Source organism: Hypanus sabinus, chromosome 27, assembly GCF_030144855.1.
Source record: "Hypanus sabinus isolate sHypSab1 chromosome 27, sHypSab1.hap1, whole genome shotgun sequence".
In the NCBI taxonomy this organism is placed as follows: Eukaryota; Metazoa; Chordata; class Chondrichthyes; order Myliobatiformes; family Dasyatidae; genus Hypanus; species Hypanus sabinus.
Genome location: NC_082732.1, coordinates 14766384 through 14788033, shown reverse-complemented (window position 1 = coordinate 14788033; position 21650 = coordinate 14766384). Strand labels below are relative to the sequence as shown.

At 38.3% G+C, this 21650-nt stretch overlaps 1 protein-coding gene across 1 annotated transcript in view; it reads left to right on the top strand.

The window, feature by feature from the left end:
* kif17 (kinesin family member 17) overlaps window positions 1-21650 on the top strand; it is a 65219-nt gene that overhangs the window by 4400 nt on the left and 39169 nt on the right. Inside the window, exons 2-5 of the mRNA XM_059951760.1 lie at window positions 4859-5005; window positions 5649-5750; window positions 14916-15105; window positions 19987-20439. Coding sequence (XP_059807743.1) covers window positions 4859-5005; window positions 5649-5750; window positions 14916-15105; window positions 19987-20439 — 892 coding nt within the window. The remainder of the gene's footprint in view (window positions 1-4858; window positions 5006-5648; window positions 5751-14915; window positions 15106-19986; window positions 20440-21650) is intronic.

Sequence of the window (21650 nt, the reverse complement as noted above, 5' to 3'; positions counted from 1 at the left end):
GCTTCAATGAATAGTACAGTACTCAATACACAATTCCGTCTCCAAGAGACAATAGCCGTTATCAGGGGTTTTTGTTTCGCTGAGGCCAGGGCACATTCCAAACCTTGAGGATTCTGCGTGTCTCTCTCTCATTTCCTGGGTCCCAGACCTGAATTAATAGCGATCTTGCGATTCTCAAAAAGGAAGGGGCGACTTTGTACCCTTCGGCCCCTCAGAGTTGTGGCACATTCGTAACACTAATAAATCTAGAGTGCGCAGTTAATGATCCAGAGAATGAGAATCTGAATCCACCATAGCAACTGAGGAATTTAAAGTTAATTAAATAATCTGGAGTTTTTAATACAATTTATGGTTGAGTGAGTCCAAGTAGCTACCGTCTAAATTGTAAGCTAGAACTACAGCCAAATTTACAGAGGAGTAATGGGATAATAAGATCACAGAGATTATGCAGACTTCAGAGGTTGGCGTGAGAGAAGTGTGATGTTCAGTTTATGGAGTTTGGGGATTAGTAATAGGGACAAACTAGATCGGAATTATCCTAAGACCAGGTTTCTGAGGTAATCAAATACCAAGGAAGATGTAACCTAATTACTGTGGGAGTAAGATGTGGAGTAAAGTCCTGATGGAAAGAAATTTAGAATGCCAAAGAGAAAAATAGTAACAAGGAATAGACAAGAAAGTGATTGGGGTAAGGACAAACAAATTAGGTCAGAAAGGGACATAGCAAGCAAAAGTGTGCACTAACAAAAGATTCATGATACAAAAAATGCTAATATTTCTAAAAAAAATTTTAGAAAGGCAATTGCAAGAGTGCTATATTGGAGTGCACATAACATTTATACTAGGAGATAGAAATTAATGGTGCAAATAAATACAAACAGATACGGGATAATGGTATTACAGACATAGCCACATAATTACCCCTACTGGAAGTTGAAAATCCAAGAGTATTTGGTATTTAGGAAGTACTGGCAAAAATCCAAGGAGATGGGTTAATATTGTTAGTAGAGGACAAAATCAGAGAAATACATTGCCACACCAAATAATTGAACAAGTGGAACAAGGGGCAGAAGATGTTTATGGGAGTTGTCAATATGCCTCTGAACAGTGGCTATAATGTAAGGGGTGGCATTAAACATGAAATTAGAAAGCACTGGAGCAGTCATGGTGGACTTTAATATATGTATAAATTGGTCACGCTAAATTGGAAATAATACTGTGGAGGATGAAATTCCAGAATATGAACAGGATAATTTTCAAACAATACATTGAGAAACCAATAAAAAAAAGGGATATACTATATTTGACCTAGTGCAGTGAATTAGCCTAATGAATCTCCTTTGGACTATATCCAATGTTGCTATATCCTTTACTGGGTAAGGGGGAACCATCTGATTAAGATGGAAAGTGATGTAGATCAATCAGAAGCAAACGTTCTAAATCTAAATAAGGGAAATGATAAAGGTATGAGAAGTGTGTTGGCTATCACAGCTTAGAGAACTTCTTTGAAAGAAATAGCAATGAATCTTAGAAGGGATGTACTGATGTTGGAGAGAGTTCAGAGAAGATTTACGAGGGTGATTCCTGGAATGCAGGGGCTAACATATGAGGAGCATTTGTCCATTCTTGGACTGTATTCATTAGAGTATAGAAGAATGAGAGGGGATCTCATAGAAACATGTTGAAAGGGTTGGACAGAGTAGATGTGGAAAGGCTGTTTCCCTTGGTGGGTGAGTCCAGGACAAGTCTTAGAAATAGAGGGAACCCATTTAAAACAGAGATGAGGAGAAATTTTTTGAAGGTTGTGGATTTATGGTAAACACAAAGTACACTGCAGATGCTGTGGTCAAATCAACATGTACAAACAAGCTGGATGAACTCAGCAGGTCGGGTAGCATCTGTTGAAACGAGCAGTCAACGCTTTGGTGAGTTCATCCAGCTTGTTTGTACATGTGGATTTATGGAATTTGTTGCCACATACAGCTGTGGTGGCCTGATCATTGAGGGTGTTTAAGGAGGAGATTGATAGGTATCTAATTAGTCAGGGTATCAAGGGATATGGGGAAAAAAACAGAAATTGGAACTAGATGGGAGAATAGTTTAGCTCATGGTGGAGTGGTGGAGCAGATTCGATGGGCCAAATGGCCTACTTCTGCTCCTTTGTCTTGTGATCTTGTGGACTGTCACCATCTAAGTAATGAACCAAGAGATTACAACAATTGTACGTTCTCTTTTGGAGAGAAAAAAAATGAATAAAAGAAAATTGACCTAAGATAACTAAAGAGGATTTAGATAATATTATATTCAACATGGAGTCAATTCAATTGCCAGAGAAAGTAGCAAGACTGAAGATCAAGAGCAGTTTACAATTCCATAAAAGTAGACTGAATGATTGATTAGGAGAAGAAAAATAGAATATGAGGGTAAGCTTGCAAGGAATATAAAAGGGAATTGCAAAAGCTTCTGCAAAATGATTATTGAAGAAGATAGGGGTGTTTGTATAAAAAATGCATAAAATCCAGAAATTGGGAAAATTATAATGTTATAATTGGGATCAAAGAAGTAACACAGCAATTAAAAAATGCCTTAGCTCTGACTTCTCAGAACTGACCATAAACAACTTCCCAGCAATACTTGGGAACCAACAACCTAATAAAAAGTAGGATTTAAAAGAAAAATGTTGGTGTGGATTTATGAAGGGATAGGATGAACCATGTTTGGCAAAGTTACTGGAGTTCTTTAAAAATTGATGGGAGAATCAATGGAGGTAGTGTACTTTGACTTTGGAAGTCTTTCAATAAAGTAACTTAACTGCCGCGGCAGAAAAGGAGACAATTTGATCCATTAGGTCCATGCCGACTCCCAGTAGAACAATCTCATTTCTCTGTACCTCTGCAACTTATTCTACCTCATATACTCATCAATTTCCATTTGTTTCATTTTGCCATTAACTTATACTAGGTGGTCATTTATAGTATCCAAATTTATTTGGAGTTTGGGAGGAACCAAAGCACCAAAAAGAAATATTCAGGAGGGAGAATGTGCAAATTTCACACAAACTGCACCTAAGTCAAAGTCGAACCCAGGTCCTGGAGTTAACTGCTATATCATTGTGCCACCTAACTTGGTCCAACATAATCATTCAGAGTGGGGTTAGAAGTAAAAGAATGACATGGCACAAAATGAAGAGTAGAAATAATAGAGTCCCTTTTGGGGCAACTAATTGGATATCACAGGCATCAGTGTTTGCCTTCTTCCCCCCCCCACCCCCGTCCAGCTACTCATAATGATTTTGATGAGGGGATTAAATATAGTATTTTATGTATTTACCAATGCTCAGGACAGTGTGGGATTATGACTTGTGAGAGGATTCAAAAAACGTTTCAAGGCCACTAAGCCAGATCAGGTGTGGTGGAATAACTGGAGCTGGGGGAATGCTGAAGGATCTACATCCATGAAATGAGTGAGGTGACATCGAGCAAACTGGACATTTGCTGTCCAGAGTTTAGAAGAACAACAAGTGAATTCGCAGAAACATGGGCTTGACAAAGTAGGTGCAGGGTGGCATTTCCCCTGACCTAAATGGCTATTACTAAAAGCACAAGTCTCAAATAAGGGATCAGCAGTTCAGAACTGAGAAGTTTCATCACCAAAAAAGTAGTGAATCTTTGAAATTCTCTACCCAAGAAGGCAGTGGAGGCTAAGTCATTAAGTTAATTTGATGAAGATTGATAGATTTTGGATAGGTTACAGTGCAAGGAAGCAGCGTTAAGGTAAAAGATCAGTTGTGACCTTTTAAACACTGGAATAGGTACAAGAGACTGACGGTCCTATGATTTATCACAAGATCCTACGTCAGAATCAGATTAATTATCACTAACATATATCATGAATTTTTTTGTTGTTGCGGTGGTAATACAGAATAAGGTATAAAAATTACCGTGAGTTACAAAAACTAAACAGTGCAAGAAAGGAATAATGAGGATTGGGTTCATGAACTAAATGGATCGTATGTATTGTTGTGAATATATTCTGAAAAGCGTTTTTTTTATCTTTATTTCCATGGTACATATGGTAATCATTATTCTGACTGAAACATTGTTTTATGCCTTTAATTAGCAAAAACAAAGCAGCTGGTTGTGAATTCAGGAGGAATGGAGACAGGCTAACACCTATTGATATCAATGGATCTGGGGTTGGGAGGGGGAACAGCTTTAAATTCCTCAGCATCCTCATCACCGAGGACCTCATGTGGTCTGTACACACCAGCTGTGGTGAAAAAGGCACACAAGCACTTCTTTCACCTCAGATGTTTGAGGAAGTTTGGTATGGGCCCCCAAATCCTAAGAACTTTCTACAGGGGCACAATTGAGTGCATCCTGACTGGCTACATCACAGTCTAGTATGGGAACTATACCTCCCTTAATCGTAAGATTCTGCAGAGGGTGGTGTGGACAGCCCAGCGCATCTGTAGTTGTGAACTTACCATGAGTCAGGACATTTACAAAGACAGGTGTGTAAAAAGGGCCCGAAGGATCATTAGGGACCCGAGTCATCCCAATCACTATCTATTCCAGCTGCTACCATCCGGGAAATTGTACTGCAGCGTAGAAGCCAGGACCAACAGGCCCTGGGACAGCTTCTTCCACCAGGCCATCAGACTGATTAACTCACACTGATTTGAGTGTATTTCTATGTTACATTGTCTGTTCTATTTATCATAAATTATTATAAATTACTATGATTACACATTGCACATTTAGATGGAGATGTAACGTAAAGATTTTTACTCCTCGTGTATGTGCAGGATGTAAGAAATAACGTCAATTCAATTTAAGTATTTCTTAATCTTGTCTAGGGTGTCACTGAAGGCTACAATGGAACAATATTTGCCTATGGACAGACAGGAAGTGGGAAATCATTTACCATGCAAGGCATTTCTTCTCCAACATCACAACGAGGAGTTATCCCTAGAGCTTTTGAACATATATTTGAGAGTATCCAGGTAGATATGCTGTTAATCAAAGTTTACAAGAATTGGAATACTGTGATTTAATTATTAATCACTTTGGATCTCAAGAACTGCAGATCTAATGCAATTTAATTTCCTGTAACATTGCCAGTTTTATAGAATTTATCTAGTGTTTCATTGTGCTACTATAGCAAAACTGAATTCCATCCTACTTTCGAATAATAATATTTTGTGGAGGACATGCCCTTTTGATGCACAAGTAGTGGCATAGTTATATGTACTTCAGTGATTTATAAATGGAGCAGAACAAGAGTTTTAATTTACAGTACATCACAAGCTGAATTTTTAGTCTTGGTTATCTTGAAAAGAATGTCCATACAAAGGCAAGACAGCTCTAAAAGTAAAAACAATGAATCACTCCAGTACAATCTGAGAGGATGAACTACTGAGGAATTAAAAATTGAGACCTTACAATAAGTATATCATAAGTTGTGTTTTAATAGTTATTTTCTTTATGATTTTTATCATGTTTCCAATGACTTTCCTCTTAACTATTAAGATAATTAAATGATTAAAATATTACATTTAGATTTAATATCATTCAGTACTATGATTACTTTGCAGCAAAATGTAACCAGTTTAAGAGGTTTCAATGCCACTGTGTGTTCACCCACAGTGTACCGAAAATACCAAGTTCCTGGTGAGGGCTTCATATTTGGAGATTTACAATGAAGAGATACGTGATCTTCTGGGAAAAGACACAAAACAGAAGCTAGAGGTAAAGTGTTTGTATAACCATAGTGTCAGGATATGTTGTCATAGTGCTATTCTCTTACGTTATGAATGATTAGATTAGATTGTGAGGACACGCAGTCCTTATTTATTGTCATTTAGTAATAATGACATTTTGATCTATCTAGGGCAACCAACATACCCTTTACCTAAATTGATGCAATCCTTTGAACAATATGGTCAATTATCAGGATACCAAATCAACATAGGTAAAAACCCCATTATATGTACAATGCCTGAAATACATCTTATGGAAATGTTTGTTTGATGAACTTCAATAAAAAAATAAATTACGAAAAAAAAGAAATGATACAATGTTCCTCCAGTATATCACAAAAACACAAGACAGACCAAGACTAACTTACAAAAACCACATAATTATAACATATAGTTACAACAGTGCAAAGAAATGCCATAATTTGATAAGGGCAGACCATGGACACGGTAAAAGAAAGTCTCAAAGTCCTCGGTAGCCCATCATCTCACGTAGACGGTAGAAGGAAGAACTCTTCTTGCCATGAACCTCCAGCGCCGCAAAGCTTCCCGATGCAGCCTCTGGAAGCATCCGACCACAGCCAACTCTGAGTCCGTCCGAAAAACTTTGAGCCTACAGCCAGCCCTCCGACACTGAGCACCATCTCTGCCGAGCGCTTCGACCTCAACCCCAGCCACCAAGGAACAGGCAAAGCCGAGGATTCAGGGCCTTCCTCCCAGAGATTTCTTGATCACACAGTAGCAGCGGCAGCAAAACAGGCTGATGCACCATCAATAACTCACTCTGAGATGTAAAGGCGAAATATCGGCTTTTATTGACTGGAAGAAGGAACCAGCAGTGAGTGACCACCATACTACATCCTGGAGACTGAGAGGCCGGGCCCAGGCTCTGATCGCCTTTATACAGGGGTCTGTGGGAGGAGCCACAGGAGCAGTCAGCAGGGGGCGTGTCCAGACAGGTATATGTAGTTCACCACACAGGCATGTCAAAAGTTTCACCAGATGTTCCATCCCCATCAAATCAGGATTGTGCATGGCCCCTACTTACAGATAACAGATATTCGTTCCTGGAGTGGCCGCGCGCTGCCATTTTCTCTCATGGTGAATACTTTTAAAAATATTTGAGTTACAACCCTGTGTTAGCTGTGTGTTTTGGCAGGTATCATCAGTGGTGTCAATGCAAATGCAGGCTGAGAAATATGCCAGAAATTCTATAGATAGAATTAGCATTAGTGCTAAGTGCTTGTGAGGAGCACTGGCTGGAAATGTTGGTGTATTTTGCTTAAATAGAGTCACATATGCAGAAATAAGTACCACCAGCTCCAACTCTCACACATTATTAGCACCAGTAGACACAAAAACATCGCTGAATTTTTATTCTTCAGTGGAATGTTTATTTGTCCGTCCGAGGATTCATAAAGTGTCCCTGTTTTCAGTCTAATTATACCTCTTCCCTCATCTGTTTTTAGCAACATATTATTGACTGATACTGTTGCTGCCTTTTATTGTCATATAAAATCACATTGGTTCCATTTTCCACACTTACTTCTCTTATCCATTCTCCCAAACAAAGAAAAGATAGAGTTCTATAAGCCTCCATGTTCTACTCCTTCAGCCTCCACATTCAGTGTATCATCTTTTGTGATTTCTACCACAATCAATATAATGCTACTACATCCTTCCTTCCTCTTTCAGCCTTCTGATTGGAGCATCTCTCATTGACTACCATCTCTACCAGGACCAACCTTTCTCATGGGACCTTCCCACATGACTTCAGAAAATGCAACACCTGCCTTTTTATCCCTTCTTTTTCCACCACTCAGGAATCCAAATACACCTTGCAAGTGAAACCGTGGTTTAGTTATACTTCTTTCAAATTAGTTTATTTTGCACTCAGAAGGTAGTCTTCTTCCTATTGGAAAACACAATTAAAATTGCTGACCAGTTTGTAGAAGAGCTGGTCAATGTGCAGCAGTGATACTTCTTATTGCCTTCTCTTTAATTTGCCATTCCACTCCCATTCTGTCCTTTCTCCCTCTTCATTACACTCTCATTCTGTGCTCTCTCTCTCTACAGACTTTTGTACTATTCAAAGCTGCCCTGACCCCTCAAAGAATTCAAAAATTTCAGATAACCAGCTTTTCCAATTTGCACCAGGACTAGCCTGTTCTAAGGAAGAGTAATCAATTTATAATATTAACTCAGTTTTTCCTCTTCCACTGATGCTGCTTGACCTACTTGGTGCTCCTAACACTTCCCTTTATTTTCAGCACCTGCAGTATTTTGCACCTCACAGTTCCGGCACTATTTTCTTTTAGCTCTCTGCTCTACCGCCAATCATCTCCTATTCACTTCACTCCCAGACAAGCCATGCCTTCATCACACTTCCTCAACTAACACCAGCACCATTCATATAAATCAGACTAATTTGGTCTCCATTCAGTCAAAAGGAATTGCTTGCCTCTTCTCTGAAACTTGAAACGTGGTGGCACAGTGTCGCAGCTAGTAGAGCCACTGTTTCACAGGATCCAGAATCAATCCTGACCTTGAGTGATGTCTTTTTGGAGTTTGCACATTCTCGCTGTGACTCTTTGGGTTTCCTCTGGATACTCCGGTTTTCTCCCATATTCCAAAAGATATATAGGTTGCACGTTAATTAGCCATTGTAAATTGTCCCTTGTGTATAAGTCAGTGGTAGAATCTGGGTCAAGGAGGTGTTGGGAGTGGCTTGAAGAGAAAGTGGGGAGAATCAAATATGTGAATAATGCAGGGTTACTATAGGTGTGTGATTGGTTGTCAGCATAGGGGGCTGAAAGCCATGTTTCTGTTCTATTTGACTATTTGACTCTCCATGACTATTCAATTTATAACAGATCATCAACTGAAAAATAATAAAGCTGTTTCTATCCTTACAACATTTTCTGTTCTTATTTTAGATTTTCAGCATCTGCAATTTTTTAAAATTAGTTTTTTAATACATTTTCTACATCGCTACAGATTTAAAAAACCCAGATCAAAATGAAGAACATTAATACAGTGCAAAAATAAACATGCAATAATAATATAATACAAAAGAAGATAATTGAGAAAGCACCCAAATTGAAGACATGTAAAATTAGTATCCTCCCCAAGCCCCGCAACAAAAAAGAACTCCAGACCAACCACAACACAATATAGAGAGTATAAATCAGGACAATCAAACCCCCAAAACTGTAAATACGCTTAGCAACAGAAGATATTAATGCCTACTACCAAAAAAAGGAGCTGAAAGCAAGGGACCAAAAAAAAAACCTTAGTTAAGAGGAAGGTTATGAAAGTACTCAATAAAAGGTCCCCAGACCTTATGGAACTTTATATCCGAATTAAGAACTGAATAATGCATTTTTTCAAGGTCTAAGCAGGACATAATATCATTAAGCCATTGAGTATGCGTGGGCGGGGCAACATCTCCATCTAAGGAGGATTAAAGGTCTAGCCAGGAGAGAAGCAAAAAATAATATTCGACACTTAGTCGAACTCAGACGTAAATCTGTCTCACCCAAAAAACCGAACAAAGCAATTAAAGGGTTAGGTTCTAGGTGGTGATTCAGAATATAAGATAATGTTATGAAGACATCTTTACAAAATTTCTCCAAGCTAGGACAAAACCAGTACATATGAATAAGAGAGGCCTCGCCCCTTTTGCATTTATCACAAAGAAGACTAGTATTAGGGTAAAATTGAGATAACTTAGATTTAGACATATGGGCTCTATGAACAATCTTAAACTGTAAAAGGCAATGGCGAGCACAAAGAGAGGTTGAATTAACCAATTTGAGAATCGAGTCCCAAGTCTCATCAGATAAGGAGATATTTAAATCATGCTCCCAAGCCATTCTAATTTTATCCACAGGGGCACGTCGTAAGGATGCTAATTTATCATGAATAAATTATATTAAACCTTTACCTAGTGGATTAATAGAAAGAAATAAATCCATAACATTTTTCTCAGGCATTTCAGGGAAGTTAGGAATTAAAGGATTAATAAAGTATCTAATTTGGAGATACTAAAAAAATGAGCATTGGGCAGATTGAACTTAGCAGAGAACTGTTGAAAAGATGCGAAGCGATTACCAATAAAAAGATCTTCAAAATGTCTAATGCCCTTCCTATACCAATCATGGAATGCTGAATCATACGTAGTAGGTAAAAAAAGGTGATTATGTAAGATAGGGCTAGAAAAGGAAAAACCATGGAAACCATAAAATTTCCTAAACTGAGCCCATATACGCAAAGTGTGTCTAACAAGAGGATTAACAATTAATCTGGACAAACTAATAGGGAGTACAGAGCCAAGAAGTGCAGAGATAGATAAATCTTTAGTGGAACTCAACTCCATTGCCACCCAATTAGGGCACTCGGGTCGGCCATGGAAAAAAGACCAAAAGGTAGCACAACGTATATTAGCTGCCCAATAATATAAACAAAAGTTAGGTAAAGCCATGTCACCCTCTTTTTTAGATTTTTGGAGATAAACTTTATTAATTCTAGGGCGCTTATTCTTCCACAGATATGACAAAATAATAGAGTCTAAGGAATCAAAAAAAGATTTAGGAATAAAAATTGGGATTGATTGAAATAAATATAAAAGTTTAGGGAGAACATACATTTTAACAACATTAATACGACCTACCAAAGACATAGATAGAGGTGACCATTGTAACAGACTCTGTTTTATAGCATATGAAAGATTGGCAAAATTTTCACGAGAAAGATCTTTAAACTTCCTTGTGACTGTAATCCCAAGATAAGTAAATTGATTATGAACTACTTTAAAAGGGAGATCACATTTTTTTTGCTTTTAATTAATTACAGTGCATTTGTGACAAAAACCTCAACATTTTTGTTATATTATAAGATTTCACATACAAGTTATGTGTGTTGAACTTGAAAGTGAGTGAAAGGCTTTGATGGAATGGGTGTGGAGAGGATGTTTCCTGTGGTGGGAATGTCTAGGACCAGAGGACACAGCCTCAGGATAGAGGAGCGACCTTTTAGAAGGGAGATGAGGAGGAACTTCTTTAGCCAGAGAGTAGTGAATCTGTGGAAATCATTGTCATAGGCAGCTGTGAAGGCAGTCTTTATGTATATTTCAGGCAGCGGGGTTGATAGATTCTTACTTGATCAGGGCATGAAGGGGCGGAAGGCAGGAGATTGGGGCTGACAGGAAAAATGAATCAGCCATGATGAAATGGTGAAGCAGACTCGATGGGCCAAAAGGCCTAATTCTGCAATCTCACATTTTGTTAAGTTTCTAGCATATTGTTGGAGTTGCATTCATCCAAGAATGTATAGAATACCAAACTCCTGAAATTTTGATTTGTGGATGGTAGATTTTGGAAGTCAGAGAGTGAGGCTTTCACCGCAGAATTCCCAATCTCTGACTTGCTGCTATAGCCGCATTTTCCATGTAGACAGTCCAGTTACATTTCTTATCAATTTTGGTTTATTCTGAATGCACCACCTGAAATTTAATTACTGCATCAAAGGATTGTGCATGCAACCTTTGAATAAGCCATTGTCACATCAGTACAATATTTTGGAGACTAAATGTAAAAGATACAATTGGAGAGATTCCAACTAAAGCCTGGATACAAAGAACAAAGCAGTAACATGAATTGAACATATTGATAATTAATTAACCATGATCTCATTTTTTTTTTTTTGCTTGGGTGTGACTTTCATTGAAGTTTCTGTATTCTACCTGTGTTACTGAGGTGTTCAGTGCGCATTGTAAGTAGAGTACAATTTCCACTGAGGGTCAGTGTTTGCCAAATCAGCACAGATATAATTAGTTTCTAGGGCAAAGTGTGGGAGTGTGATAAATGCTTAGAAAAACACAAATAAAGCACAACTGTTGCTATGAGTACTCAAGGAGAATGGTTTTAATAAGCTCTTTTCAGTATCCAGAAAAGGACAACATAAGTGCCAGTTCAATTTCTGATAATCATCAGAGCAACATGTTACATATAAGATTACATAGAAATTGTAGAATGGAGAAAGGCCATTTGATCCAACTAGTCTGAGCTGACATTTATATTTCTCAGAGCTTATAAGACAATTTAAGTACAAGAAGAACATTATTGCAATAATGGGTACTTCATGGTAGCTAAAATAAGCTTTGCTTATTTAATCAGTATTTGAAGAGCTATATAGCTTGTATAATGCTCAGAAATGTGTTTCAGTACTCTCACATGCACTTCTTAACATCCTTTGACTGAATAAGCCATTAAACAGGATGAGCTGTCTTATTTAAAAGTCGCTGAATATGACAAATATGATATCATTAAACAAGATAAAAGAAATACCCCACTGTTTTTTAATTTATTGGGAATTACCTTCTGTTTATTGGATAATTTTTGCTGACTACTGATACAGAAGTTTTTGAAGCCTTCCTTTGTTAAAGTGATATAATAGGACTGGGGGTGAAGTTGCTTATAGTTAATGTAAAACTTTCATTTGGAGGAAGCTGTTACCATGCATGGTTGGCCTAGTTACAATTACACTGTACACTTATATTCCACATCACAACGATTTGAGAAGCTCCTGAAGCCTAACCAGTTACCCTCCACCTTCATTCATTGGCTTGGCTGGATGTCCTCACATTAAATAACTTCTCTTTTAACTCCAGTCACTATCTCCAGATCAATGGTATAGGTATGGGAACTTGCAAGGGCCTGTCTTTTTGTGGGAATTGTGGAAAAGTCTTTGATTCAGTCCTACTCAGGCCCATTCTCTCAACTCTTTTTTCCAATACATCAACAACTGCATTGATGCTTCTTCCTGGAATCATGCAGGCCAGAACTTTCATCTCTCTTGCAGCTAATTTCCATCCTACAGCACCTCCTGTGCTGTCTAGATTATTTTCTTTCATTCTGTTTTTCAGTTCTGATGAAGGGCCTCAGACTTTAAATTCAAATTGTTTCTCTTACTACAGGTGCAGCCAAAAACTGTTGAGTTTTTCCAGGATTTACTATTTTATTTAACTTGTACTTCTTCCAATTTTGTTATCACAATGTAGTCTTCCCGACAATGGAGGCAGTCAGTGGCCACTTTATTAGGAACACCTGTACACTTGTTAGTTAATGCAAATATTTAATCAGCAAATAAAAATGACAACAACTTAATGCATAAGAGCATGCAGACATGGTCAAGTGCTTCCATTGTTGTTCAAGCCAAACATCAGAATGGTGAAGAAATGAGATCTAAGTGACTTTGACCATGGAGTGATTGTTGGTGCCAGACTGGATGGTATGACTATCTCTGAAACTGCTGATCTCCTGGGATTTTCATACATAACAGTCTCTATGGTTTGCAGATGATGGTACGATAAGCAAAAAAAATCCATTGAGTGGTAGTTCTGTGGGTGAAAATGCCTTGATAATGAGAGAGATCAGAGGTGAATGGTCAGACTGATTCAAGCTGACAGGAAGGCGACAGTAACTCAAATAACCGCATGCTACAACAGTGGTGTGCAGAACAGGTGCCTAATAAAGTGGACATTGAGCTGATTGGATGACCTCTTTGCAGAATAAGTACCTCCATTCCGTCTACTGCCATTTCCCTATTACTTTAATCCTCCATTCTCACTCTGATTCCTCTATCTTACATTGATCTATCAAAGCTTAATTTAAGCTTAAGGAATAGCAACTCAGTTTTTGGCAAAATGTTGCAGCACTTAGAATTTAACACTGAAAGAAATGGTATCAGGTAACTAGCCTCTCTCAGATGGCACCTGCACTTTCTGTGCCATTCAATCTCTCACCATCTGCACAATATCACAGTCGTATTCTTTGTTATGTCCAATCCTTCCTATTTCTCTGAGACTTAAAACATGCTTGATTTCAAACTTTTTCTATATCTGATGAAAAGTCATTGACTTGAGACAATAACTTTATTCTCTTACTATGGTGTTGCCTTTTCTGCTGATATTTCCATCATCCACTGTATTTTACAAAAATTAGGTCATTCCCATTTTCAGAAAAAAAATTTATTTTAAAATTGAAGAATTATATAGTGATAAATCTGGAACTGCCATAGAAAGAATCAAACTAGTGTTTCTGGGTCAGTGGTCCAGAAATCAGACTATTCATCCAGTTACTTAATTGCTGTGCACCTATACCCAAATGCTCTCTGAAATCCTTTGGCATTTACTTGTTTACTGTACTTACTATTCAAAGTACTTCACTGATCTGATTTGGTTTCCAGATTTCCACAATTCCCAATCCTTTTATCTCTGCCAATGAATAATAATATTTGCTACTTTTTGTGCTAAAGAGTCATTAAATTCATAAACAAGAGAAAATCTGCAGGTGCTTGAAATACAAGCACCACATACAAAATAATGGAAGAACTCAGCAGGTCAGGCAACATCTGTGGAAAAAAGTACAGTTCACATTTTGGGCTGACAGTCTTCGACAGGACTGGTGAAAAAAAAGCTGAGCAGCAGATTTGAGAAGAGGGGGGAGGGGAGAGAGGGAAATGCTAGGCGATGGTGGAGGATAAAGAAGCGTACAGGTCCGTTACAGGCAGTGGAGAGAGAATCCTGGAGTTTCTCGTGGTGTTTCCCCATAGTTAAATAATCTGCCCATACCTGCTTCCCAGTTAAATGATTATGAAGATGAATTCAATAGCTTATGCTAATAGTTCTTTTAGAACTGAGGGTGTGTTCCATTGTTAGAGGTGATGCTTTTCAGAGGCATTTTTGAGTTGTTGATTTTTCTGCTTTCTAATGTCCAGAAGCTGCTATTTAAATGTAATAATAATTTGAAGAAGGGTCTGGTCCGAAGCGTCGATTGTTTACTCTTTTCCATAGGTGCTGCCTGGCCTGCTGAGTTCTGCTACCATTTTGTGTATATTATTTATAGAACACTTTTCATAGAAGTGATGTTGTTCAAATTACTTACAATGGGATAAAGTGCAAATTGTAAGTTTCTTCTTTCATCATACTGTGTCAAACAATGCCACCTTCAAGACACAAAAGGGAAAAAATAGTAGATAAAAATAGAACTTTAAATAGTGCTGGAGATATAAAAGTTAAAAAAATACTGTATTTTATTGAGTCTGAGGGAGGTAACCTGCAGTATCTAACTAGTTTATCTTATGCTTCTGATTGTAGCTCAAGGAGCATCCAGAGAAGGGTATTTACGTGAAAGACCTCTCCATGCACACTGTGCATAGTGTCGTAGAGTGTGAAAAAATCATGGATATTGGCTGGGGCAATCGTGCCGTGGGATACACCCTCATGAACAAAGATTCATCACGTTCACATTCCATATTCACCATTCATTTGGAGATGTGCTCAGTAGGTTAGTAATTTAAAATACCATAGGTGGACAGAATATTTAATGTTTACTGTGCAATGGATTATTTCTGAAATATTTTTGTAAACTTCATATTTTAAAATTCCTTCTCCTATAATTAAGTTAAGTTGAACAAATTATATTTCTCTAAAGTAAATAAAATGGTTTTTGGTCTGACGTGCTTTCCTCTGTGTTTTCCAATTCCTTTGCCTTTCTGATTTTTGACTCTCACTTGTTAATCTCTCATCACACATTTTTGCATGATGTCTCTGGCTTTTCCTCATACTCTGAATCTTTTCATTGTTTCTGTCTCCTGAATTTACTTTGAAAAATGCACATCAAGATCAAATCTTACCTTCAAGGTCTTGAATTAAAGTATTGCAGCTTTTGCAACTGACTCTTTACATCAATCTTGACAAGTTATTCACCACCTTTTGGAAGAAGTCTCTGCCATTAATCATCTCTGTTCTGAATAGCCAATCATTTATTTTGAGACTATAATACCATATCCAGTAGAAACATTAATGCCACATTAACCTTCACTATGGAAGTTACTAACACTGTGCCAGAGGTCCATGAGCGTCAGGGAGCAGGAGTGAATGCCATTGCTATTACAAAGGAAAACATGCCAGGCAGACTCAGTGGTCTTAAGATGGAGAAGTCACCTGCACCAGATGGATTGCATCCAGAGTCCTGACAGAGGTTGTTGAAGAGATAGCAGATGTATTGGTCATGATCTTTCAAAAATCATTTGATTCTGGCATGGTCCCAGAGAACTGGAAGAATGCAAATGACACTCCACTCTTTAAGAAGGGAGGAAGGCAAAAGAAAGGAAATTATTGGCCAGTTAGCCTAACCTCAGTAGTTGGGAAATGGTTGGAGTATGTTATGAGAATGAGGTTAATGGTAAAAATATGACTAATGGTAAAATAAGTCAAAGTCAGCATGGTTTCTGTAAAGGGAAATCTTGCCTGACAAATCTGTTAAGAGTTCTTCAAGGAAGTAACAAACAGGGTGAACAAAGGAGAGGCAGTAGATCATTTACTTAGACTTTCAGAAAGCATTTGATAATGTGCCACATATGAGGTTGCTTAATAAGGTAAAATCCTATGGTGTTACAGGAAAGATACTGGCATATATGGAGGAATGGCTGACAGGCAGGAGGCAGTGAATGGAAATAAAGGGGGTCTTTTCTGGTTGGATGCCTGTGACTTGTAGTGTTCCTCAGAGGACAGTATGGGGACCGCTACTTTTCACATTGTTTGTTGATAATTTGCATAATGGAATTGATGGCTTTGTGGCAAAGTTTGCACATGATACAAAGGTAAGTGGAGGGGTAGGTAGAGGAAGCAATGCAATTGTATCAGGACTTAGCCAAATTGGAAGAATGGGCAAAAAAGTGGCAGATGGAATACAGTGTTGGGAAATGAATGATAATGCATTTTAGTAAAAGGAACAACAGTGTGAACTATTATCTAAATGGGGAGTAGGTTCAAACATCAGAAGTGCAGAGGGACTTAGGAATCCTTGTCCAAGACTCCCAGAAGGTTAATTTACAGGTTAAATCTGTGATAAAGAAGACAAATGTGATGTTGGCATTTATTTGAAGGGGAATGGAATATAAAGGCAAGGAGATAATGCTGAGGCTTTATAACACACTAGTCAGGCTTCACCTGGAATATTGTCAACAGTTTTGGGCCCTATATCTCAGAAAGGATGTACTGTCATCGGAGAAAGTCCAGAGAAGGTTCACGCGGATGATTCCAGGAATGGAGATTAACATATGAGGAGTGTTTGGCAGCTGTGGACCTGTACTCACTGGAATTTAGAAGAATGGAAGGGCTGATCTTACTGAAATCTACTGTATGTTGAAAGGATTAGATAGGGTGTATGTGGAGAGGATTTTCCATGGTGGGAGTATCCAGAACTAGAGGGCACAGCCTCAAAATTGAGGGATAACCTTTTAGAATTGAGGTAAGGTGGAATTTTCTTAGCCAGAGAGTGGTGAATCTGTGGAACACCTTGCTACAGACTGTGGTGGAGGCCAAGTCCATGGGTATGTTTAAGGTGGAAGTTGATTGTTTCCTTATCAGTCAGGGTATCAAAGGATATGGTGAGAAGGCAGGTGTGTGGGGTTGAGTGGGATCCAGGATCAGCCATGATGGAATCGGGGAGCAGACTTGATGGGCTGAATGACTTAATTCTGTTCCTTTGTCTTACAATCATATGGTCTCAATATCATGCCCTTTCTTTTGGTTTTATGCTGTCTGTGACTTCCCTTGTTAGTTACGGTTACCTCATCCTCTCTTTAGAATACTTCTTCATCTTTGCAATGTATCAATCCTGCACCTTCTGAATTGCCCCCAGGAACCACAGCCACTGCTGTTCTGCTGGTATCCATGCTAGTGTACTCTTCCAATCAACTTTGACCAGGTCCTCCCTCATGCCTTGGTAATTCCCTTTACTCCACTATAATACTGATACATCTGACTTTAGCTTCTCCCTCTCAAACTACGGGGTGAATTTTATCATATTATTATCACCGCCTACCAAGGGTTTCTTTACCTTAAGCTCCCTAATAAAATCTGGATCACAACACCCATTCCTGAATTGTGTTTCCCCTAGTGGGCTTAACCACAAGCTGCTATAATAAACCATCCCATAGGTATTCTACAAAATCCTTCTCTTGAAATCCAGCACCGACCAGAATTTTGCAATCTACATTTGTACCTGCATATTGAAATCCCCCATGAGTATTATAACACTGCCCTTATTACAACCCTTTTCTATCTCCTGTTGTAATTTATAACCCACATCAGGGCTATTATTTGCAGGCCTGTATATAACTCCCATCAGGGTCTTTTTACCCTTTCAGTTTCTTAAGTTTACTGGATTCTATACCTTCCAGTCCTATATCACCTCTTTCTAAGGATTTCTAAGGATTTGTTTCATTTTTTACCCACAGAGCCACCCACCCCTTTTGACTACCTGCCTGTCCTTTGTCAGAAGATATATCCTTGGATGTTAAGCTCCAAACTATGATCTTCTATCAACTACAACTCAGTGGTGCCCACTATGTCACATACCCACTAATCTCTAACTGTATTACAAGATAGTCTGCCTTATTCTGTATACTGTGTGAGTTCAAATATAACATCATTAATCCTGCATTCATCACCCTTTTTGATTGTGCCCCCACACTTTACTTAATCCCACTGTCCTGAGTGCATTCAGCTTCAGTTCCAGTTCCTTGACCTTGTCAGTCAGTAGCTGATGTTGGATGCACTTTCTGCAGATGTGTAATGTTCAATCATAACCCATCAGTAAGTTAGCAAGACTTCCAAAGTCTGTACTATTATCTGTCCACCCTGGGACTCTGCATCTCTCAAATGGAGGGTCCTCCATTTTAAATAACCTCTTAAAGAAATGTACTTCTGCTCAAAAAGCCAGACGTTGCTCAAAGCAGTGCAAAATGTAATGTTCAATCAGGTTCGCGGGTCTGGTAAGTGAAACAGAAAGCACTCTCTGTAAATTGGTACATTAAGCATTTACTTACAAACAGTAAAAATTCATCTAAACATTTATGTTTATAGACACTACAAAGCTGAATACTAACAAAGATACTTACATTTGACAAACATCCTTAGTTAAAAGTGCACATAGAGAATACCATCTCAATAGTCTTGTGCATCCTTGCCTTAAACAAAGGAAAAAGAGAGCAGGCCCCTTCCATGTGCTATTTTGATATTTGAAACGGGACACCAGACAGTTATCCAATAGGAAATGCAGGTAAAGCTTATAAACTAACCAATCACAAAGGAAGTGATTTTCGTCGATCAGAGTAAGGCGCACTCCCAGAGGACAAGGAGTAGTCTTCAAGGAGACTGTTTGGTACCCTGAATTCCCACATTTCATAGGAGGAGCATTCTGTGCCTTGAACTACCATCCTGCCTATATTTATTTTACCTCTAACTTCTCAAACTTAAGTTCTAGTCTTTTCTCACTCAAACCTGTTGAGCCAAAGCCTGACCACTCTACCACTGGTCTACTCACACAACGGCTGCTCTGCTTAAACTTCACTTCTTTTCATTGGTCATTACTAAGTTACTATTAACCCAAGCAATCTCCCACTCTTCAGACAAGTCCCGACAGACCCCTCTTGTTTGGATTAGAAAGCAAATCTTATGAGGACATGTTTGGATAGAGAGAGTAGGAGAAATGGCTTAATAGAGGTGTATGAGATGATAAGAGACATAGTGAACAGCCAAAGACTTTTTGCCCTGGGCAGAAATAGCTAATATGAGAAGGCATATCTTTAAGGTGATTGCAGAAAAGTACAGAGGGGATATCAATGATAGGTGTACACGAAGAGTAGTAGTTGTGTGGTATGTGCGGCTGGACGTGGTAGTAGAAGCAAATTTAAGAGACATTTAAGTGATTCTTAGATAGGCATTTGGATGAAAGGAAAATGGAGATCTATGTGGAGGGAAGGGTGAGATTCATCTTGAGGTATGTTAAAGGTCGGCAAAACATAGCAGGATGAAGAACCTGTATTATGCTGTACTATTCTGTGTTCCACTGCACTGTTTTCTCATTGTGCTTATTATGGAAGATGACCTGTCTGAAACAAGTTTGGCCTACATGCATTTCCACTAACTAATTTGGTTATCCGTTAATGATCCTGTAAAATTGGCTACCTAACTCTTTGATTGTATTTCAGGACAACTAGGAATGGATAATTAATTATAAGGTTGCTAGTTATTCCTACTAAATTAATAGAATTGCGGAAACTAAGGTACAGGTTATCTGCCTCATTAAAAAAACACAAAAAGCAAATGGGAATCGTGATGGAAAAAATAAGATTGCATGAATTTATTTGTCTTACAGATGACAATGGGAAGGATCACATCCGTGTAGGGAAGTTAAACCTTGTTGATTTGGCAGGTAGTGAAAGACAGGCAAAAACTGGAGCAACTGGAGATCGACTGAAAGAGGCGACTAAAATCAATCTGTCACTTTCAGCACTCGGGAATGTAATCTCTGCATTGGTAGATGGCAGATCAAAGCATATTCCATACCGTGACTCCAAACTGACACGAATGTTGCAGGACTCCCTAGGGGGTAACACCAAAACTCTGATGGTAGCATGTCTGTCTCCAGCTGACAATAATTATGATGAAAGTCTTAGCACTTTACGGTATGCAAATAGGGCAAAGAACATCAAAAACAAGCCAAGAATTAATGAAGATCCAAAGGATGCTTTGCTCAGAGAATATCAGGAGGAGATTAAACAGTTGAAGGCACTTTTAGCTGGACAGCTTGGAAATGGTAATTTGTCTAGTAAGTATTTTTCTTTTACACAAAGTCCTTAATTCAATGAAGATAAAACTTGTAAAATCTGATGTCAAAGTCCTGATCACTAATTTTTTTCAATATTAATGACTAGTACATTAATTATATTTGGGAATTTTCCCATACCACTGGATTCAGGAACAGTTGTTACCCTGCAATCATTAGGCTCTTGAACCAACCAAGACACACAAAATGCTGGAGAAACTCAGCAGGTCAGGCAGCATCTATGGAAAAAAGTACAGTCGACATTTCGGATACAAACACCTTCAGCAGGTCCTGCCAAAGGGTCTTGGCCGAAAACGTCGGCCAGAATATGAGTGTAGATTGCTGAGAAATGTAAACTAAATGAACACATCAATCTGCTTAAAAAGGAACACTAATGAGGGCAAGTGAGGGCCCCTTTTCAAATGGGACAGGAAAACTTGTAATGGAAAATAAGGAAATAACAGTTGAATTAAACAACCACTTTGCACCTATCTTCATGGAAGAAGACATACAAAACCAGTCAGATAAATTAGAGAATCAAGCGAGAATGGGTAGCTAAGCGAATTAAATATTAGTTAAAAATAGTATTAGAGAGCTGATGAGCTTGAAAAGTGATAAATTCTCAGAACCAAATGACTTGCATTACAGACTTTGAAAATAGGTAGAGACTTTTGAGATTGTGGATGCTCTGGTTATCATCATCCAAATTCATTCAGGTGTTAGAACTAATGCAGTTTGAAGGGTAACAAATATGGTCCCACTTGTTTGAGAAGGAGAAAGAAACCTAAAAAGGAACTACTGACATGCTATCATGATGTCAACAGTAGGGAAAGTGCTAGAATGTATAATGAAAAGTAGAACACCTTGAAAAGAATAATAGTATTGATCAGAAACAAGATGGATTTAGGAAAGTATGTTATCTCATCTGCTTGGTTTCTTTGAGTATATGATGTTGTATATGCCAGCCAGTACATGTCATGTATGTGGATTTCCAGAGAGGATTCCATTAACTCCTGTACAGGAGGTCGATGGACAGTGTTAGAGCACATGGAACTAGACATAATATATGAATATGGATGAGAATAAACAGGTTGTTTCAGGTTGGAAACTGTGCCCACCAGGATTTTGCAGAGATTAATGCTTTGACCCCAGTTACTCACAACCTATACCAACAATTCACGATCAGTATCAACACAACATTTTCCCATGTGATC